Source organism: Nicotiana sylvestris, chromosome 5, assembly GCF_000393655.2.
Source record: "Nicotiana sylvestris chromosome 5, ASM39365v2, whole genome shotgun sequence".
Taxonomy (NCBI): Eukaryota; Viridiplantae; Streptophyta; class Magnoliopsida; order Solanales; family Solanaceae; genus Nicotiana; species Nicotiana sylvestris.
This window is the reverse complement of record NC_091061.1, coordinates 152,309,992-152,327,153: the sequence shown is the minus strand read 5'-3', so window position 1 is coordinate 152,327,153 and position 17,162 is coordinate 152,309,992. Positions and strand designations below refer to the sequence as shown.

Sequence of the window (17,162 nt, the reverse complement as noted above, 5' to 3'; positions counted from 1 at the left end):
TTAGACCAAAAAGATGGTGTTTTATGAAAAATTCTCATAATTAATTAGGTCCATCCGCGAGTAACCAGTAATTATACTTGCTAATTTGGTTAAAGAACATTTTCTTGGTTCAGTTATGAGTCTGTTTATAATTACTGACTGTTATCATCAATTGAACCCACATTCTAAGGAAGGTGAAAGACCAAGAGTCTTCTTGGGCCGAGAACTAAAACTTGTACTCTATCTTCAACCCCCCACACGCCCCAAAGATAAAGAATTCTTCATTTTTCTTTACAATACTTTGTCTAATTTCTTAGTTCCAGTTCAAAACAACAGCTATAATAATTACTCCTACTAGTTATGTATAGTGGGGCCCTTTGTTGGACACCAATAACAGCTTCTAAAATCAGCAAGTTGTGTATAATAGTCATCTTTTGCTACTTCATTTGTTGTTTCTAGTTGAAACTTTTACAAGGATGCTTTTAAAGGAAGCTAGAGAAGCAATGAAAGATTTATATAGCAGTAAATTGTACTCTAATTTCAAGAGTATGAGTCCCAATTATCTGCTCGTTGAATTCAAAATAATTTTTCGTGGCAACCATATAGATTTACGGTTAAGATCAAAAGGCCCTTATTTCTTTTTTAAAAGAATAACCTGGTCGAATAATAGGTATTGTAATATTAACAATTTTTAAATAAAATACTGCACTTCTTACAATATTTTCTAATCTTGATTATTTTTTTGATGCAAATTTATTGTACAACTAGTCTATACTATATTAAAAATATGAAAACCTTTAGCGATATGTCATTCATTTTTTTTCCCTTTCAAAATTAAATTTCACACTCGATAAAATAATTATTTTATTATTTTTCTAGTATTTAAGACTTCAATAATTTGTCTAGTATTTAAGGCTTTAATTACCCTAATATTTAAGACTCTAATTATTTTTTTAATATTTAGGACTTATAAAATTTACTAAATTTTGTGTATTAGTTTTTCCTTATTCGATCTATATAATATATAGCAAATTTATAAAAGAAATCGTGTTACTAGGTTTAGAAGCTTAAAAAGCCATCACAAATTCACATAATCAGTACTTCTATGACATTAAAGATCACGTTTCGAAATATTTTTGTAGGTTTAGAAGTCTAAGCTTTATTTAAAAATATTATAGTTTTAGAACTTTCAAGATATATAGGATATTCGCCTTTTTTACCCTTAAAAAAATTCACACTCGATAAAATGATTATTTATTATTTTCCTATTATTTAGTACTTTAATTATTTTCCAATTATTTAGGGCTTTAATTATTTCCTAATGTTTAAGACTTTAATTATTTTTCTAATATTTAGAACTTCTAAATTTACTAAATTTTATGTATTAGTTTTTCCTTATTTGATTTATATAATATATACCAATTTAAAAAAAAGCCCGTGTTTCTAGGTCTAGAAGCTTAAAAAGCCATAAAAAATTCACATAATTAGTTCTTCAACAACAATAACAATAAGACTCAGTGTAATTTCACAAGTGAATCTAGAGAGGGTAGTGTATCCGCGGATCTTATTACCCCTATCTTGTGAAGGTACATAAGCTGTTTCCAAGACATTAAAAATTACGTTTCAAAATACTTTTTTGTAGGTTTAGAAGTCTATGTTTGAATAACGTTATAATTTTAGAATTTTCAAGACATATATGACATTCGCCTTTTGTATCCTTAAACAATATATTTTACACACGATAAATAATTATTTTATTATTTTCCTAGTATTTGGGACTTTAATTATTTTTCTAGTATTTAGGGCTTTAATTATTTTTCTAATGTTCAAGACTTTAATTTTTTTTCAATATTTAGAACTTATAAATTTACTAAATTTTGTGTATTAGTTTTTCTTATTTGATTTATATAATATATACCAAATTTATAATAGAAATCGTGTTTCTAGATTTAGAACCTTAACAAATCATCACAAATTCACATAATCAGTACCTTTAAGACATTAAAAATCACGTTTCAAAAATATTTTTGTAGGTTTAGAAGTCTATGTTTTGTTTTAAAAATGTTATAATTTTAAAACTTTCAAGACATACAGGATATTCATGGTTGTTGTGTTTGTGTTATATTTATTTGGATTCATATTTTCTTGCACCACCAATTTTTCTTGGTTTGAATCCATTTTTAAATAAGGAGAAAGTGTCCACTTGACTTGGTTTGATAAGGAGGAAGTATACTAAATCGTATACTGTATTTATTTTTAGAAAATACAAAAACTTGTATACACATAAAATACAACGGAAATACAAATATACTGCAAAGACTCTTCAGCTACCAACATTTAATTTTCGCATTCCTCAATGCTTGGGAATAGGAAGAGCCTCTCCGAATTTAATTTTGTGTTTTGGAGGGAAAATTGTAGGCTAAATAGTTAGGGGGTCTTTGATGTCTTTTCACCCGTGTGGCCAAAGTTGGGCCGTTTAACATCACTCTGTTTGAAAAATATCTTGGATTTTTTATTTTTAATTTAAATTTTCGTGACAAAATAAGTATTAGTTAATCCATAAATAACAGCTCTAAGAATGATTATTTACGTACTTCCCTAAGCTTTTGCTCTTTCTTCTTTTTCTTCAATTCTACGATTTTCTTGCTTCTCGAATAATTGTTATTTTACTTGCCTTTTTCTTTTCTAATTACTTCCTTTTCTTTTTCTAGTTCTTTCATTTGTTATTGTATTAAGACATCTTTTTTAGCTATACATAGTATTTAACCCATCAAACTATTGGTCATTCTTTTTTTTTTTATCTATGTCGAACTTAAAACTACGTGAGAACAATTTCGTAAAGCTTCTAAATATGTATAGTTTAATTTTAAAATTTTGAAGGGATCCAATTTCATATTTCTCAAAGGTTTTGAATCTACTTATGTGAGCAAAAAAGAGCAGCACTTTTTCAAGATCAAGGGCGGCTCAAGAAGATTGGTGGCCTAAAGCTAATTTTTAATCTAGAGCCTTTTAAAAGAAAAACAATTTATCTATATTTTTAATTGAAGTCTATTTTTCTAGTTTTTTAAAATGTAAAGTTGTTAATAGTTTCTTTTATAAATAATTTAATCTCTCCTAAATTATTGTTGATCTTAGATAATAGAATCAGATTCAAGAAGTTGATAATTTGATATTGAAATAATTTTCAATATTCTAATATACTTGTTGAAACGCTTGAAACCTGAGGGAAAAAAGGAAAAAAAGAATGTGCAATATAGTTTTATTAAACGGTATTCTTCACCTCTTGGACCAGTTACGAGGAGCAAAGCAAGCTCATTAGGACAACAAGCACCCCAAATGTCGTCCGCATCTACCCCTGTTTTTGGATCTTCATCCTCAAAAGTAGCAAGATCTTCCATAAACGCACCCAAAAGAGGAAGCGATGTTGCTGAAAAGATCAAGAAAACTCTTGCTCTGCTTGAACTCTCCGGATCCAAGCACTCTACTGTGAAGGAAGATGATGATGCTTCAAGTGATGGATCCTCCCCACTTACACCACATAGCAGTAGCCAATCAAGGATCAATCTGTGTGACAATCCATGCTACTCTCCATCGTCCACACAATCATGCAAGCCATGATGAGAAACACTTCATCTGTGGAGGAGCAATTGACAAACTTGACGGAAGCAATCGCTGGCTTGACTAAATGCATGCAAAATTAAGATGCTAGAATTGACAAGCTAACAGACAGGGTGAGAATCTTGATGGAAGAAGAATCCACCCATGCATCTGAAAAACTCACATAAGTGCAAGAGATTGATCCTCCCCCACGACAAGTTGCATCCACTAAGGAAATTCCAGTCTCTTTGGAAGGGATGATTTCAATCAATCAACTAAAGGAGTTCATTGAAGAGACTATAAAAAACAAATATGAAGTCGCTTCCAAGTCCTCCTTTACCTATGCAAAGCCGTACACTTCAATGATCGATATGTTGAAGATGCCTGTTGGCTATCAACTTCCAAATTTTCAACAATTTGATGGAAAAAGTAATCTAAAGCAACATGTGGCGCACTTCGTTTAGACATGCAACAATGTTGGGAGTGATAGAGATTACCTCGTCAAGTAGTTTGTTCGCTCATTAAAAGGAAATGCTTTTTATTGGTACACGGACCTCGAGGCTGGATCTGTTGATAGCTGGGATCAACTAGAGCAAGAATTCCTCAATCGCTTTTATAGCACGAGACGTACTGTGAGTATGATAGAACTTACAAATACTCATCAACGAAAGGGTGAACCAGTTATCAACTTTATCAATGATTGGAGAATGCAAGCCTCAACTACAAAGACAGGCTTAGTGAAGCTTCGGTCATAGAGATGTGCATCCAAGGCATGCATTGGGGACTACGCTACATCTTGCAAGGTATCAAGCCTGTGAAGAACTCACAACTTGTGTCGATGACATGGAGTTGAGCATGGCCTCCGCTGGGAATGAAAGGTTGCCTATTTATGAGCCTTGCAAAGGGAACGACAAGCAAGAAGTCAAGAAATGGAGCAAGTTTGTACCAAGATCTGAAAATAAAGAAGCTATGAAAGTCAACACATCACCCGTGAAGTTCATGACGAAGGTGAGAAAGAAGCAGAGTATGAAATCCACTTCATTTCAAGATAAGCCAAGTGGAAAGTTGACTCTAAAAGAAATGCAAGAGAAAGAGTACCCATTTCTGGATTTTGATGTGTCATCTATTTTTAAAGAACTCCTCGAGTTAAATCTCATTGAGCTTCTGGAGATGAAGCGACCAAATGAAGTTGGGAAAACAAATTATCCAAATTACTGCAAATACCATCGACTTGTGAGCTACCCTATGGATAAGTGCTTTGTCTTCAAGGACAAAGCTATGGACTTGGCTCGCAAAAAGAAGGTCGTGCTTGAAGATGAGAAATGTAATTACCCGACCGGTCATTTTGAGAAATTAAGCTTTGTTTGGTGGCGTAAGGTCTGGAACAGCTTCATAATATGAGTATCGACTTGCATGCATGGTTGAATTTAGTTAATGGATGATTTAGAGTCAAATTGGAAGAAGGAATCTAGTTTTGGGAGTTTAAGCGTTGAGAATTTGACTGGAATTTGAATTTTGAGTAAACGATCACAGAATGGGTTTTGGGTGATCTCAACAGCTTCGTATGGTGATTTTGGACTTAGGCGTGCATTCGAATTCAGATTTGGAGGTCCGTAGGGTAATTTGAAGCGTTTCGGCGAAAATTGGAAAAGTTGAAGTTTGGAAAATGGAGAAGTTTGACCCATAGTTGACTTTTGTGATATCGAGGTCAGAATACGATTCCGAGAGTTTGAGCAGATCTGTTAAATTATTTTGGACTTGTCTGCAAAATCTAGCGTCATTCCGGGCTGATTTGTTTGGTTTCGGCACAAGTTTTCGAAGTTGGAAGATTTGAAAGTTCCTAAGTTCGATTCATGGTGTGATTCGTCGTTTTGGCGTTGTTTAATGTGATTTGAGACCTTGGGCGAGTCCGTGTTAGGTTATATGACTTGTTGGTATGCTTGAACGGGGTCTCGAGGGTCCCGGATGCGTTTTGGATGAGTCGCGGATGATTTTCCATGGTTTGGGGGAGGCTGAGTTCTGGTGTAATCGCACCTGCGGACCCTGGGCGCAAGTGTGATGGTCGCAGGTGCGAAGGAGGAAGCGCAGGTGCGAGAGGAGTTGGTCTGGGCAGTCTCCGCAGATGCGGAGAATTGGAACGCACGTGTGGTGCCGCAGGAGCGGATCCCTAGGCGCAGAAGCGGAGTGGAGCGCATGTGCGATTGGTCAGGCGCACCTGCGGTTACGCAGATGTGGTTAAGTTGGTCGCAGGTGCGAATGTTCTGGCAGAATCATATAAGTCGAGGGTTTGGCCATTTCCTTCATATTTTGAGTTTTAAACTTCGGATTTGGGAGCTTCTTTTGGGAGTTTTCAAGCAAATCGATTGGGTAAGTGTTCTTCACGTAGAATCTAACATATTCCATGATTGTGTCTTCATTTTTATCACTTAATTTGTGTTTTGAGTTGAGGAAAATGTTGGTTTTGAAAGAAAAGTTCAAAAATGAAAAATCGTGATTTGAGGGACCAAATGGTATCGAAATTTGATAATTTTTGAATGGTTGAACTCATATAGAATGGGTATTCGGATTTTGTAAAAATTTGTCGGGTTTCGAGGTGCGGACCCGTGGGTTGATTTTTGGACCAATTTTCAAATTTTGTTAAAGATTGAGACTTTATGATTCAGAATGGTTTCTTATGTGTTTTATTTGTGCTTTGAAGTTAATTTGGTTAGATTTCAGCCGTCCGAATGTCTTTTCATCTGAGGAGTGCATTTTAGAGTATCAGTCTGTCGTCTTTGAGGTAAGTATCTTGCCTAACCTTGTGTGGGGGACTTCCCCTTAGGACTTGAGTCTTCTATGTTGATTGTAGTTCGTGTACGCGAGGTGACGAGTACGTGCTCGGACTTATTTGTGAAAAATTGGCCTTTTAGGGTTCTTAGGTCTTTATATTCACTATGTATGAATGTGTTCTTGACATGACTGAGTTTCTTATTTACTAGTTTCACCTCTGCATGCTTAATTGGAATTAATTGCTTCATGATTCACTCTTATTGCCAAATTGACTCCTATTTGATTTACTTGAAGAATTTCGCCTCTCCTATTGTCATGCTATCTTTTCATAGTTGCTTGTCTTATTTGAGAATTATTATTATCCATCCTGAGATTTGTTTAGTCTTAAGTGAAGTTAAGATCATCTTTCCCTAATTGAATTCTCGAATATCCTCAAAATTGTCCAAACTTAAAAGGAGTTTAGATAACCTATATCTTTATTGACTCGCCTATAATTGGGACAACTTGACTCGTGTTGATTTCCTCGTTATTGACTTGTATATTGTGGGATCGTTGCTACATGTTAGTTTTTCCGTTGTTGAACTGTTCCCTTTATGCCAACATTCTTTTCTGTGGTTATTCCTTGTGAGCTGGTTCTACCGTTTCCTTATGATTTACAGTCCTTGAGTTGATTTACTTGTCTTACCTTGTATTATTGTCATTGTTGTTACACGTATTTTGGTGATGTACGAGTTTCCTTTTGTGTTGTAACTGTTGTTTTTGTTGGTTGCACTGCGTATTTACTTTGGGACTACAGAACGGTATTCCGGGAGATCCCCCTGCATATTTACTTTGGGACAATGAATCGGTATTCCGGGAGATCCCCCTGCACATTTATAATTGGGACTACTGGACGATATCCCAGGAGATCCCCCTATACTGGATATTTACTTTGGGACTACGGATCGGTATTCCGGGAGATCCCCTTACATATTTACGATTTGGACTACAGGACGATATCCCGGGAGATCCTCTACACATTTACGATTTGGACTACGGGACGATATCCCGGGAGATCCCCTGTTAAAATCACTATGTTCTGAGCTATTGTTTTCACTGACCTATCCATGTGTAAACATTATATGTGTTGTCCGTTCTATTCCTTATACTTACTAGCTGGTATGAACTATGTTAGGGCAATTGCACAAGCATACACGTGGTTAAGCGCCCTAACCGGATAGGAGGCTTGTTGGTATTGTCGAGTATAGACGTACACCCTTGTTATTTGCCTTCCATGTGAGAATGACTCTTTTGGGCACGTGAGTTTTCAGTATGATTAGGAGGTGTGATAAGGGCATAGGATGCCAAGTGTTAGGGTTCAGATATTGAGACCCGTATTATATGATTATGATATGAGGTATCACAGGGTGACTTATATTCGAAGGTTATCTATTCGAAAAGATTATATTCGAAGGTACTTATTTTTAATTAACTATTTTGAAATGTCACAGGGTGACTTATATTCGAGGAATATTTGTTTGAAAAGATTATATTCGAAACATTATTTTGAAAGAACTCTTTTGAAAAGAACATTTATTTGAAGGGAGTATATTTCGAAACATTTTTATCACTTGAAAGGTTTGACTATTTGATTGACGCTTGCTGGTTAAGACTTAAGGTGAAAACTATCGGAGTTGTTGAGTTATGACTTGTCTTTACCGTATTTGTGATTTTGGACGTGGGTTGTCTCCTCGTTTACTTTTCCGTGTTTTCCTTATGGTGTTCCGCTGAGTACTTGCTGTTTTCTTTCCTTATTGCAATTACTGTATTATTAGTTGTATCGCATAGTCTCTATATAAATATCATGTTCTGTTTATTGGACCAGTAGGTGTCTTGACTGTTCCTCGTCACTACTCCACCGAAGTTAGTCTTGATACTTACTAGGCACCGCCGTGGTGTGCTCATACTACACTTCTGCACATTCTTTTGTGCAAATCCATGTATTGTTCGATAGTAGATGTGCGGATTCTTGCCGAGGAGACTCAAGGTAGCTCTGTTGCTGTATTCGCAGGCTTCGGAGTCACCTTCCTATTTTGTATTCACACTGTTGTACTTATTTCCATACAGTTGTGTTTAAAAGTTGTAGCGAATCTCTGTAGAGCTTATGACTTGTACCACCGGATTTTGGAAATTATAATTTTGTAGAGATTTCTGCTTAGAGACTGTTAAATTTCATTTATTATTGTTGTATTCCAGTATGAGTTAGGCTTACCTAGTCCCTAAGACTAGGTGCCATCACGAAACCCAAACAGAGAGAAAATTGGATCGTGACAAGAAAGCAAGCGCAAACCAAGTCTCTATCACATTTGGCCCATTCAGTCCAGACGAATTATATAGTTTTAAAGAAAGTAAAGATGAAGAGTTACTGGAGAATAACAAAGTTGAATACGGTCAACTCGAGGATGATAAAGGTTGGACATTGGTGACTCGTCGTAGGTGCCACAAAAGGAGCCCACGAAAAGGATCAATGGAACAACCAACAATGAAAATAATGGTGAAATGACCTAGGAGATGGAATCCAATTAAGCATGTAAAGAAAGCGAAAGTGGAGGTGCACCACCCTTAAAAGCCACGACATCCAGTGACCTTGGAGGAGTTTTTACCAAGTTGGTTTCGCACAAAGATTTCCCATGGGGGTATTGATGCCTTTTGTTGCCATACTGACGAAGGGAAAGAAAAGAGTGATGACCTACCGCTGGCACCATCTTCGGAAAAGCTTATTGAGTCCACTCCTCAAGAAGTTAATGCTTGTGAGGAAAAAGTCACGTTCGCAAATGACGATCTTCTGCTAGGTGACACTCCTCATAACCGCCCATTGTACCTGGTTGGCTATATGCGTGATGAAAGGGTAAATTGAATTTTAGTTGATGGAGGATCCTCAGTGAACATTTTACCAATTCACACTATGAAGGAACTTGGTATCCCATGAACGAACTCTCAGAAAGTCATGTGATGATCCAAGGATTCAACCAAGGGGGCAAAGAGCCATAAGCGTGATCAGGCTGGGAATCACTATTGAAGATATGCAATCAAGTGCATGGCTGCATGTGATCGATGCGAAGACTTCATACAATGTCTTGCTTGGAAGGCCTTGGATACATGAGAATAAAGTAGTTCTACCATCTATGTTTAAAATATTACGAGGGTGAAGTCGAGAAGAAAATAGTTGCTAATGATGAGCCATTCACTGAGGCTAAGTCACACTTCACCGATGCAAAGTTCTACTTGAAGAACCGCATTGTGAAGGAGCTAAAAGCTGATGATGGCATGAAAAGTAAGAATAACGAGCCCATAACTAAAAGAGAAGAGGTGACTACTGGTGAAGCCAAAGCTGTTACTAAGGAGGTACAACCCAACACGAATAAATCTTATAGAAGGAATATTGCGTCTTATGGCAAGAAAGTAAGTCCTGCACTCCAATATGTTCCTAAAAGGAAGAAAGATGAAGGTGAATCATCTAATCTCCAAACTAACATGCTAAAGGATTTAACTCTTCTGGTCAAACAAATTGAGGCAGTAAAGTCATCCTCAATGCCGCTTGTAGGGTTTGTGGCCCAAAATCATTTGCAGAATGTGGAACTCCCTACAAAGTGAACAGATGAAGGTTTTGATCCTAACGCTTACAGGCTATTTGCAAAAGCTGGATAGAATCCTAATGAGCCGTCAAAGTTAGGGAATCTACCATCAGAAGCTGCGACGAGACAACTACGTGAAGGTTTGGGATACAAGCAACCGTCACCAGTGTGAATCTCCATAAGAAGGGCGAGCAACAATTATATTATTGTAGAAGATGAATCGACCGCTTCTAACAAGACTTCTATCTTTGATCGACTTGGAATATCAACTGTGAGAACTTTAGTATTTGAGAGATTGGGTCCATTAAAGAAGGGAAATAAGTTTCAGAGAAATTATCGAAATACAAGAATACCCGTTTCGCCCAAAATTCAGAAGATCTCTAAGGATTTCCAAAGTTTGGATCCTTCTAGAATGAAGCGACAAAAAAAGTCATGGTCTCGTGTGATGGGGTACTGAAGGTGAAGCCATAATTACACTAAAGAACATGATAAAGACAAAGAAAGTGTGAGTTCTTCGTATCATGTTACTGCACAAGGCGAGCATGGTATTTTATCTCTAATGGAGGATGACGAGAAATTGGACGATATTTCACCATGTTATCACATATCCTTCAACGATGGGGACCCTCAAGAAGATGAAGAAGCAAAAGATGCTCTGCTAGAACTTGGAAAAGCGGTGAAGGCAATGATTGATGCCTTAAAAGAAGTTAACCTTGGCACTGATGAAGAACCAAGACCCACCTACCTAAGTTCTTTACTAGAAGTTGATGAAGAAAGCACTTATATTGAGTTACTCAAAGAGTTTAGGAATGTCTTTGCTTGGAGTTACAAAGAAATGCCTGGCTTGGACCCTAAAGTAGCAGTTCATCACCTTGCAGTCAAGAATGATGCTCGTCCTGTTAAGGAATCTCAAAGGCGCTTTAGGCCAGACTTGGTTCCCCCGATCGAAATCAAAATTAACAAACTCATTGAAGCTAGATTTATTCGGGAAGTTAAATACCCAACATGGGTTTTAATTATTGTCCCTGTAAGGAAGAAGAATAGCTAGATTCGAGTATGTGTTGACTTTAGGGATCTCAACAATGCGTGTCCCAAAGATGAATTCCCGCTCCCTATTCCAGAGTTGATGATCGATGCTACTACTGGTTACGAGGCAATGTCTTTCATGGATGGTTCGTCGGGCTATAACCAAAATCGCATGGCACCAAAAAGATGAAGAGCTTACTGCATTCCGCACCCCCAAGGGTATTTATTGCTACAAAGTAATGCCTTTTGGCTTGAAGAACACTGGTGTTACTTACCAAAGGGCTACGCAGAATATTTTTGACGATCTTCTCCACAAGAATGTCGAATGCTATGTTGATGACTTGGTGGTAAATTCAAGAGACAAGGGCGACCACTTGAAAGACTTGAGAATGGTGTTTGAGTTGCTCCGGAGGTACCAACTTAGGATGAATCCATTGAAATGCGCCTTTGGAGTTACTTCCGGAAAGTTCCTTGGTTTCATTGTTCGACATCGATGGATTGAAATTGATCAAGACAAAGTAGATGCGATCTTGAAAATGCTGAGCCTCAGGATATTCACGAATTGAAAACTCTGCAAGGAAAGTTAGTGTACCTTAGGAGATTCATCTCAAACCTAGCTGGGAGGTGCCAACCATTCATTCACCTTATGAAGAAAGGTGTCCCTTTCAAATGGGACCAAGCGTGTAGCAATGGCTTTGAGAGTATTAAATCCTACTTGATGAAGCCTCCAGTTTTGGCAGCCCCTATACTTGGAAAGCCATTGATACTATACATTTCAGCACAAGAAAGGTCTGTTAGAGCATTGTTGGCCCAGTGAAGGGAAAGAAAACTCCCTTTACTACTTGAGCAAGATGATGACACCAAACGAGCTAAATTATTCGCCAATTGAAAAGTTGTGTTTGGCGTTAGTCTTCTCAATTTAAAAGTTGAAGAACTACTTTCAAGCTCATATTGTCTGTCTTGTTTCTAAAGCAAATCCTATCAAGTTCGTGATGTCAAAACCTGTTCTTAGTGATCGACTAGCGAGATGGTACCTCTAATTTCAACAATTTGAGATTTTGTACATCCCTCAAAAGGCTGTAAAAGGACAAGCATTGGCAGACTTCTTGGCGGATCGCCCGATACCTGATGACTGGAGCTAACTGATGAACTACCTGATGAGGACGCAATGGTCGTTGAAGTTCAACCTCCATGGAAAATGTACTTTGATGGTGTTGCGCACCATAGGAGAGGTGGTACTGGTGTAGTATTTGTCACTTTCCAAGGTGAAGTCTTGCCCTACTCCTTCACCATGACACAACTTTGTTCCAACAATGTTGTTGAGTATCAAGCATTCATACTTGGGCTTGAAATGGCCATGGATATGAAGAAATTGCAATTTCAAGTCTTTGGTGACTCCCAGTTAGTGGTCAATCAACTTTTAGGTAGTTACGAGGTCAAGAAGGCTGAACTACGCCCATATCATGATTACTCTAAAAAATTAATGGGGTGGCTCGGTGATGTAACTATTCAGTATATGCCAAGGAAAGAAAATAAGAAGGCTGATGCTTTAGCTGCCCTACCTTCATCGTTAACACTGCCTAGTCAAGCGCAAGTTACTGTCTGCCAAAAATGGGTAGTACCGCCGACAAATGAGGCTGAAGGTGAAGAAAATGAACTCAAACATCTTGTCGATGTTTCTAAAGTTGAGAAAGAAGAATGGCAACAACCCATTATCGACTACTTATGCTATGGGATACTTCCAGAAAATCCAAGGAAAAGGACTAAAATCTATCACCGTGCACCTCGCCTCCTTTACTATAAAGATACTCTATACATAAGGGCATTTGAGGGAATACTTTTGTGATGCTTAGGGGAAGAAGAAGCACTCCAAGCTTTGCAAGAGGCACATTCTGAAGTATGTGGGTCACACCAGTCTGGACCAAAGCTGCACTTCCATATAAAAAGGATGGGATATTATTGGCCAACGATGCTAAACGATTGCTTGGACTATGCTCGAAGATGCAAGGCTTGTCAATTCCATGTGAATTTTATTCATTAACCTCCTGAAGTGTTGCACTCAATTGTTGCATCCTGGCTGTTTGACGCTTGGGGATTGGATGTTGTTGGATCACTGCCAAAGTCCTCTGGTGGGCACATGTATATCTTGGTTGCAATTGACTACTTCTCATAATGGGCTGAAGCTGTTGCTCTTAAGGAAGTAAAGAAGGAAAATATTGCAAGTTTCATCTGAGTAAACATTATCTATCGCTTTGGCATTCCTCGTTACATAATAACAGATAATGGCAAGTCGTTCGACAATAGGTTGATAAACAAGAATTGTGAACTCTTTGGCTTCAAGCAACGTAACTCTTCTATGTACAATGTTGTCGCCAATGGTCTAGCCGAGGAATTCAACAAGACTCTATGCAACTTTTTAAAGAAAGTCATCTCCAAATCCAAACGAGATTGGCATGACCGTATGTAGGAAGCTCTGTGGGCATATAGGACAACTCATCGCACGCCAACACAAGCGACCCCTTATGCACTCGTTTATGGAGTTGAAGCTGTCTTGCCACTCGAGCGTCAAATACCTTCATTACGATTAGTTATTCAAGAAGGCACCAGTGATGAAGAAAATGCTTGACTTCGATTAGTAGAGTTGGAGGCTCTTGATGAGAAAAGGTTGGAAGCTCAATAGAGTCTTGAATATTATCAAGCTCGATTGTCTCGCACCTTTAATAAAAGAGTTCGCCGAAGATCCTTTCAAGTAGGAGATCAAGTCCTTGCCATAAAAAGACCCATTATTACTTCCCATAAACCTGTAGAGAAGTTTGCTTCAAAATGGTATGGGCCATATGTCGTGCACGAAGCTTATTCAAGTGGGGCTTACAAGCTGATTGATGCAGATGGCCGCATGAGAATTGACCCTATAAATGGCAAGTTTTTGAAGAAATATTATCCTTGAAGTTGCAACGCTCCTTGACGCATGAGCCTAAACTGCATGTTCCTACACTCCTGGCCCGGATGAGTCTAAACTGTGTACAACCCAGACAAAAAAAAGTCCGCTAGGTTGAAAACCTCGAAAGAGGCGGCCTAGGCAAAAGTTAGGACATAAAAAGAAAGAAAGAAAGAAAATCACCCATTCTGAACTATGGTATGACGTGATCCTCTTCACTGAGATACGTAGGCAGCTTAGAGTTTCATTCTTAGTTCAGTCGCATAAGTTCAAAAGATACATAATCCCCCAATCGTCGTTCGAATAAAGTACGATGGAATGTAATCCATTCAATCGGCACTTGAAAATCGAGCTGAGATACCATTCTTCTGTTAAAATTTAAATCCCTTTAGATTTAAAGGGGGCAAGCTGCTATGGCAAATTGGTGCCTTCAATAAAATGATTAATCTCTTTTAGGAGGCCGCCAAGCATTTGCATTGAAGTTCGCGGATTTGCTATGCCTTCATGTTCGCCAAACCTTCAAGTTTTTTTGGCGAGCCTTCACAACGTTTCAAATTCAGTGAGACTTGAACCCAAGATATTTGGTGAAATGAAGCTCTTGAAATTCAATTGTTGGCAATTAAAAAGGTCTTGTGATCTCGAGGCCTCCACATAAAGATACAAACTTTTGGTGAAGTCGCGCTAATTTGGGATTGTCGACATATCAAAAACAAAAGTCGATTTCGAACTATCATCTGAAACTATCCTTAAGGCATTAAATTTTAAATTTTGGATATGTCTTAGATTTTAAAGTCTAGTTTACATAAGATCAAGCGGTTTGTGATTTCAAGGTCCCTACTTCAAGATACAATATTTTTGGTGAAACTACACAAATTTGAAGCTATTAACGTGTCAGAATTTAAAGTTAGATTCAAAATAATATCTGGGACGATTCTCAAAGTATTTGATTCCGAATTTTGGATATGTCTTGATCTTGAAGTCTAGTTTTCACAAAATCAAGTGGTTTGTGATTTCGACGTCCCTACGGCAAGATGCAATCTTTTTTGGTGAAACTACACAAATCTAAAACTATCAATATGTCGGAATTTAAAGTTAGATTCAAAATAATATCTGGGACGATTCTCAAAGTGTTTGATTCCTAATTTTGGATATGTCTTAGATTTTGAAGTCCAGTTTTCATGAAATCAAACGGTTCATAATTTTGACATTTATACCCCAAGATATTAATTTTTTAGTGAGACTGCACAAATTCGAAATTTTCAACATGATGGAATCTAAAGCTGATTTCAAAGTAGTATATGGGGCAATTATGAAGGTGTTTGATTTTAACTTTTGGATATATTTTATATATTAAAGTCTAATTTTTGAAAAATTAAACGGTTCGTTATTTGGAATCTCCCACGACAAGATATCAATCTTTTGTTACAAGCGCGTAAAGCTGAAAATTATGCGGCTAAGATAAAAGTCTGACAATGTAAAACAAAAGAGAAGTTGAAATATTTAAACCTTCCAAATCTCCAAGTTGAAGTCTTCACGTTCACCACTCTTCAAGTTGAAATATTTAAGCCCTCCAAGTCTCTGAGTTGAAGTCTTCAAGTCCGTCGATCAAGTTTCTGTCTTCAAATTCGCAGGTCTTAAAGTAAAATTGTTTAAGCCCTCCAAATATTCAAATTGAAGTCTTCAAGTCTACTAATTTTTCAAGTTGAATTTCGAAAGTCAACCGCTCTTCAAGTAGAAGTCTGCAAAGTCCGCCAAGTCGATGTCGTCAAGTCGATGTCATCTTCGAGTTGAAACTATAACTTTCCAATCTTACGGTAGACATATAAGTCCCTTTGCACCTTAAGTTGGCCTCTTCGTGGGTTTGACCTTAAAAGGAATTATAGCTTTCCAATCTTAAGGTGGACATATAAGTCCCTTTGCACCTTAAGTTGGCCTCTTCATGGGTTTGTCCTTAAAAGGAACTATAACTTTCCAATCTTAATGTGGGCATATGAGTCTCTTTGCACCTTAAGTTGGCCTCTCCGATAGTCAGTTCATTTTGAGAGTAATCTCTCCGGTAGTCGGGCCATGAGAGTAATCTCTCCGATATTCGGGCATGGATGAGTACTCATCCCCTCACACCCTAAAATTATCTTCTTCATACATGGATCATCTCATTAAACAAGAACACATCCTTCTTGCTTCCGAGTCCGCAAAAATTAGACTTCAAGTGGCTTGCAAATACAACAAATTGATGCTCAACAGACGTGAAAGCATGCAATATTTATATATGTCAAACGGTAGTGGTTGGCCCTTTTGAATTTGATGTGGTACTTCAAGCCTAGTTTTCAAATTATATGCCGGACAAGTCTTAAAGTAGGGGGCATTTGTAGGCATATAAAAATTGGATTTAAATTTAATCAAATAATTTGGACTATACTTTAAATAAATACATTTTGGTCCAAATAAATATTATGGGCTAATATAATTGGATCAATTCTATATGTCCAATTTATATAGGTTGAATAAATAAGTCTTAATCCATTGGGCTAACCCCTTTAATTGGGCTAAAGTATTAAGCCCACTTCATTAAGCCCAAGATGTCATCTTCCTAGAGGTCAGTTTGGTGCCACGTGTCAAATGACGTGGCACGCCAAGTCAAAACAGAAGGGCCAATAGGATCATGCCACATGTCAAAATGACAAGGCATGCCAAGTCACATTAAAAGGCCAATGAAATTGCGCCATGTGCGCAAATGACATGTTCTGGCCAATCAAATGCGGTCATGTCACACTTCAATTTGATTGGCCGGAAAGAGTTTGTTCTTATTATAACTCTTCCCGCCCACAACTATAAATAGGGGTCTTCATAACCCAGAAAAAACACCAGAAGATATAACAAGAATCAAGAGAGAGCTCGTGGATCAAACGTCGCAAATTTCTCTACAAGTTTCAGGCTTCAAGTAACCAAGTTCAAGAAATTAAGTTCAAGTTCAAGAACGAAGAACAAATAAAGTTCAAGCTCAAGAACGAAGAACAATTCAAGTATTCAAGATCAAGATCGAAGTCAAATCAAATACAAGACGTTTAAGATCAAGGCTACTTGTTCGTGATAAAATTCGTGGTAACAATCAAAGTGTTCGCGACGGATAAATCAAATTAAAATTCAAGATCAAGCTCAAAGGCCCTTGAATTTATACTGGAAAAGTAAAATCAGAGAATTCATAGAGATTGTACACTCATATTATTTGAAATCAAATA

General features: G+C 37.4%; 1 protein-coding gene across 1 annotated transcript; it reads left to right on the top strand.

Annotated features, from left to right (window-relative positions):
• The first annotated feature begins 12,153 nt into the window (after positions 1–12,153).
• On the top strand, positions 12,154–12,831 carry LOC138869505 (uncharacterized). Its single transcript, XM_070147125.1, has one exon. The coding sequence runs from the start codon at positions 12,154–12,156 to the stop codon at positions 12,829–12,831; it is 678 nt and encodes a 225-aa protein (XP_070003226.1).
• Positions 12,832–17,162: the final 4,331 nt, after the last annotated feature.